At 45.7% G+C, this 6,000-nt stretch overlaps 1 protein-coding gene across 4 annotated transcripts in view; it reads right to left on the bottom strand.

Moving 5' to 3' along the window:
- Positions 1-356: 356 nt before the first annotated feature.
- Positions 357-6,000, bottom strand: part of PRDM2 (PR/SET domain 2) — a 76,335-nt gene continuing 70,691 nt past the window's right edge. For 3 of the 4 annotated variants that reach the window (XM_075437447.1, XM_075437448.1, XM_075437449.1), the window contains exons 9-10: positions 5,048-5,171; positions 357-3,699 (exon numbers count right to left, since the gene is read on the bottom strand). In XM_075437447.1, coding sequence (XP_075293562.1) covers positions 5,063-5,171 — 109 coding nt within the window. In that variant the 3' untranslated portion in view covers positions 357-3,699; positions 5,048-5,062. The remainder of the gene's footprint in view (positions 3,700-5,047; positions 5,172-6,000) is intronic. The other variant, XR_012765694.1, reaches the window with a different exon arrangement.

Here is a 6,000-nt window from a genome sequence, read left to right as displayed (position 1 = left end):
AGGACAGCAACCCCATCTCTTGAAGCTCATTGCACTGGGTTGCTTCCACAAGAGGTCTGGCTTTGAATGGAGATTCCAGATTACAACGGGCTTGCGTGCTGCTTACCCAAGCGTGTAGACCCAGAGTCCGAAGCTGCCAGGAGTATCGCAGTCTGTCGGCAGTAATTACAGTTAGCACGCACGGAGCTTGATAGACCAAGGTGACATTTCTCTCTCCTTCCTCCTCCCTGCCACCCAGCAGAATAACCCCAAACCATACAGCCATTTCAGAGCTAGCATACACTGGATCACCATTGTGAAGACTTCCTTTGCTGAAATAATAATAAATATTTTCATGATGTGGTTTGTCACATTAATTTATTGTTCTTTTTCTTTACATGGCGGACAGACAACAGAGCTGTCGGTCTTCCAGAGCAATGTTCAGAACCCAAGCACCAACCAGGTAACACCACATCTCCACACAGTTTATTTTGAATAAACTTCTCAGCATCAGCGTTGTCAAGAGAGCACTGCAGAGCTACTGGTGTCAGCCTTGCAAAATCCTACCTGCAAAACCTGAGCTTCTTCCCCATCCTCTCCTTGAATTTTCACAACAACCTGTGACACTAGTCAAAGGCAAAATTTCACGTTTCATCAGCAGGCACGGGGGAGGTTAAAAATTTGCTGCAAAACTGTGAAATTCTGCCTTAGAAAAGCAAAAATGGCATACTTTCCTGAATTTACTGTGAATAAAATATCCTCATTGTTCCAGAGAAATGACAACATTTTGAGCGGACTTTTTTTTCTGCAAGAAAAAGCAACTCCCCCACCCTCCCAAAAAAACTGAATTTCTTATCTGTGGGAAAATGATGAAAAGTCTGGTGCAACCATGGGTTATTTCTTGTCAGTGGTGTGGATATTTTTCTGCCACAGCTTAGACGTAATGAAGCCTTCCAACAGACCAGTATAATATGAAGCCATGTGCTGTGGTCTCTTGGTTAACACATTATAAAACTTTAAAAACAGAGCATTTACAACCAGGGACATAAAGACGTGCTTTTAAAATTGTAAATACATATTTACAGGTTTGTGTGATAAACCAGAATGTCTCTGGGAAAATGTTCATATATCACAACAATTTACACACTTGTCTCCTTGAGTTTGTCAGTTATTAATACCACTCTAAAAAAAGCAGCAAAAATAAATGGCACAAAAGTGACCTCTAATAACCTCATTGGTATGCCTTAAAGGCACTAAACTCAGCAGCATCCGCGCCAGAAACTCTGCACTTGATTGAACTTACTGTTGCTGGAAGTTGAGTGGGTCTCAGCAGAACTGACTGTTTCAAGCAGGATCGGGGCTGCGCGGCAAGACAGCTCTTCCTCAGCAGCAGTCCTCAGCGACCAGTGAAAAATCGTACAGCGAGTGCGATCTTCGACAAAACGCCTAACAAAGCTGCGCTGGGAAAATCAAGGGCGCATCACACTGCTGCTTTAAGACAGAGTCTGTTGGAGCTGGTGTTTATCAGCACTGTGTATTCATCTTTCAGATGATCTAGATGCTGTCCAGACACACAGGAAGATAATTCCTGTCTGAAAGAACAGGGTTTACCATACTAATACTGGATGATGATAAGGAGGAGAAAACGGGGAGAGAAAATAAAGAGAACGTGCAAAACTAAAGTAAGCCAGACTGATTAGAGAGCTGTACTTGCACACCAGCTTCTCCGAGATCTACATCAGGCCAGGAAACTTCATTTCTGTGCTGTTTGACCAAGATTTACCAAGCTGCCTAGCAGATTTAGATACTCACTCCCAACTAGTTTTAATGAACATTGAGAATCTCAGTCTTCCAAGGCTGCTGTGAAAAATTTCAGCCTGCATTTGGAATTAGTACATCAGGTATTTCAAGAGGAAATTATTGCTAACAAAAAGCTCAAGAGGGGACAACTCCTAGAGACTCTCCGCTCTAGGAAAGAGGCAGAGCAGCCAGCGATGGCACCAGCTCTCCCCACAAAGCCTCTGCATCTCAACGGTCTCACAGTCTTGGACTGGAAGCATCACTTCCAACATGGGAGGGGATGTAGCTTTTTATGGCTCATCTAGTTCTCAGCATCTCAGCCTTCCCCAAACCACAATTGCACTTAGAAAGCCTCCAATAGGGGTTCATCCAAAAAATATGTAGCTAGACAATACAAGATCCTGAAGACCTTTTCTTTCCAACTCAAACACATAGCTAAAACATTTCTACCGCGAACAAAACCAATGTTTTTATTTAAAGCTTTTGTATTCATTTTGAACAATTTGATTTTCACCAAAACTATAAAAAAATTAACTGTTTTCAGCAATTTCATACATATATCTTAATATATGTTTTTTACATCTATGTAGATATATATATAATTGATCCTTTTCTTGACTTTTTCAGGGTGGTGGTGTGAAGGAGTATCAACCGGGCACTTGTTTTTTCTCAACTAATGTGTGCGTACACAGACGTGTGCTTATCTGTGTGGAGTGCAAAGACAAGGAGAGGAATAAATTGACTGAAATAAGGGGGAAACAGAGCAATCGACCCCCTTGGTCTCCTCGAAAAATCCCAAACCTGAACGCTACGTTAGCAGGGCTCCTTCAAAAACTTGACAGAAGTAACCCTTCACCTCAGAGGTGAAATCTGTGGGGGCCGGAGGAGCACCCCTGTCAGACGATGCCCCCGTGTGTGATTGTCACCATTTTGGAGCAAGAGGTAAGAGACCTTTTTGCACTGCATTTTACCAACTGATCTATATGTTCCTGCAACTTCTCTTTACTGACTGTCAGCTACCTTCATGCATGCCGTCTCTACAGGACCCGTGAAACTAAACATGCTTGTATCAAGTCACAAACACAAGCTCTGTACTGAAGGAAAAGCGTTGCTTGATGCTGCACAGCAACACGCGTGTTTGATACTCTCACGGAAGAAATAAATCCTGACTGTAACAAGAGTACCAGACTGGCAACAAATGTCATGGCAGCTACTGAGAAATGGATGCTTGTCGCTTTACGAAACTGGGCTCTCAGTGCATTTCACAGGGACCACTTGACAGGTGGTCTTCCAAAAAACATGGGTCCTGATGCACTTCAAAAGCAACGGCATCATGCCCGTTAAAGCTAATGGTACAAACTCTAGAGACTGGGGTACCCTCAGAGTTCAAATGTGGAAACCTCAGCGAAACCTACCACTCCCTTTGGTGGATTTTTGTGGGATGCCCAGTTCTTTACCCGTTAGGATGTAAATTTGAAACTAAAATGATGTAACAGTCTTTTCAGAATTTAATTGCATAGTATGTTAAACCCCTCTGTGTTCTACCAGAAAGAGGAGACTCATCCAGACTCATCAACCCTCTGAACACGGTTAATCTGTCTGCAATTGTCTGAATGGTTCTCCGTGCTATTCCACTGGCTGTTGACGCGTGGACTCCACGCGGCAGGGGACCCCAAGATCACCCTCTCGCCAGCATCCACAGTCCACCACTCTCTGGAGAAGGCAGGAGCCCTGCTCTGCGCTCTCTCCCTCTGGAAGGAAGGACAATATGACAGAAGCGTGCCGTTGCCTCCAGCAGAAGAAACCGCTGTCCTTGTTATTTACGGAGGAACCGGTCTCACCTCATCTGAGAAAAAGCAGGAGAGGATAACGCTTGAAGATTACTTCGCCTCACCTTTTCCAGTCAAAAGTTCCTAGTACCTGCAAATACACAGAGTTGCATTTAGTCAGAGTCAGCTTCAAGATTAAGCAGTCACCGCCTCGTCACACCAAGCTGGAAGCAGGGCAAGTCCTTCAGCGAGCGCTGCGCAGGAGAGGGGCCCATGATTTAACATTTGCTTGGGTTTCCAACAACTGAATGGTCTATGCCACAGTTAAGGATGTTCACACTTCATTAGCAGCCGTTATTCAGGAGGTAAAAAACTTCACAATTTTACTGACTTTGCCCTCAGATGTTATTTTTTGAACATATTTAACAAAGAATAAATTTTAGGCTGCAGCATCTTGATCTTGCTGGCACTCATTCTCACCTTTACCTTTCTACATGCAACTATAATGTTCCTTAGCTATTCCATCAGTACGACAGAGGTGATCATCAGCATGCTACAGGTGGGGAGGAGAAGGAGCAGAAGACAGTGCCTTGTTTAAAGTCAACCAACAGGAAATCAGTTCAGCTTCACTAATAACACAGATTGTTAATTTGTCCAAGCCCACACAGCTTCATTACACCAGCTTATCTTTCCACAACCCTGACTAATGCTTTTGTATGTTCTCCTGGCACTGCAATTTGCATTGTAATACTGGTCTTTGAGCTTCTGGCACGCAACCAAAGCATCCAGCCATGCAACACATTCCCAGGAGTTTTTTTTTTTCTTAGTCAAGAGTTAATATTTGTTCAGCATTTACCCATTCAGCCTAGAAGAACTCCAAGGACTCTGCCCACTACTACGTCAGATACAGACTGCACTGCTTCTGAGATGGGGACAAACCCCACCGTTAGAAAAATTACCACCATCTTCAAGCTCCCCAACGGATCTAGAGGAGCAACACCTCAAGTGTTAAAACCTCATAAATGAAAGAAAGCCCTCCTTGCATCTTCCGTGAGGCTAAAGGGCTGACTCTGCCCTGCCAGGTTCTTCTGACCCAGAGTATATAAGCACACACCACCAGAGAAGACCTTGTCCCTCGGGTTTGATCTGAGAGGCCCTGTGTCCAACACAGGGCACCTTGCTCTCCGCCTTCACGCCTGCTTTCTCACCAGCGGCTGGTGACAACATTCAGGTTGCCCAGAGAAGCTGTGGCTGCCCCCTCCCTGGAAGGGTTCAAGGCCAGGTTGGATGGAGCTCTGAGCAACCTGGGCTGCTGGAAGATGTCCCTGCTCATGGCAGGGGGGTTGGAACCAGATGAGCTTTAAGCTCCCTGCCAACCCAAACCATTCTATGGTTCTACGAGCAACACCCCTGTGTCGGCAGGGTTTTCTGAGGCTCGGACAGCGCCTGCGAAGTGCTTCGTGCTCCCTGCCCAGCTCGGCCGGCCCGCGTTGCCGTACCTGCTCTGGCGGGGGCTACTCCTTGGAGAAGTGGGGTGCAGCGCAGCCGGGTCTCCTGCCGTGCCTGCTGCCGGTGCCATGCGCGGAGGCCGAGGGACATCTAGGGGCCATGCGGAGCCTGTAGCTGCACAGAGAGGCAGGAGAAACTCACACACACGCCTTACGTATCGGGGGGAAAAGCAGAGCCATACTTTAGGGCCCTACAGGGGCTAGAGTAAGCAATGAGAAAGAAACCCTACGCTCTACGCACCCTGCCAGTACCCAGAGCTACTTCTGAAGGCAAGAGGGGTTTTTTTTTGCCTTATTCTGAACTCACCCTGTCACTTTATTTAAGCACGAATCAGACAACGCCAACTGGAAGCAGCGTCCAGGCTCCCACCCAGTGTCCCAGTTAGAGACCCTCCAACCGGGACAGACAGACAAATCCACAGTTACATGAAGAACAACTAAAACAGTCACGGTCTATTTTCTCTTGACAGTTCACACCAGGTTTTAAAATGCCTATTTCTGGCAAAAGAATTTTACTCAACGTAAGGACAACACCACATCTGGGGACTGTTCCCCAGGTCACTTTTGCCACTGTCACACTGGTAGACGACAACGACATATGCAGTCATCACAGCGAGTGCTGCCACGGTGCCTTTACTGCAGATGAGACATTATTTCACTTCAAATTTTAAACTAACTCCAAGAATCCCAAAGCAAAAGTGAAACTCCAAGATTTTAACCGACAGTATTATATCTGTCGATTGCGATTTCAAGAAGAAAGCCTGAAAACATGAGTCAAAGCAAGGGAAGCAGAAAGGTTCATGCCATATTCTGAACAATCTCAGTTCAAATGTACACCCAAGCCAAACGTCCTTACACCAAAAGATTTTAAAGTCCCCTATTTGTTTTTCAATCCAGCATCTTTCGCGGTCTTGCACATACTTGTACCTGCTTGGTGCATGCGG

This window comes from Opisthocomus hoazin, chromosome 16 (assembly GCF_030867145.1).
Source record: "Opisthocomus hoazin isolate bOpiHoa1 chromosome 16, bOpiHoa1.hap1, whole genome shotgun sequence".
Classification (NCBI taxonomy): domain Eukaryota; kingdom Metazoa; phylum Chordata; class Aves; order Opisthocomiformes; family Opisthocomidae; genus Opisthocomus; species Opisthocomus hoazin.
This window is presented reverse-complemented; position numbering and strand designations above follow the sequence as displayed.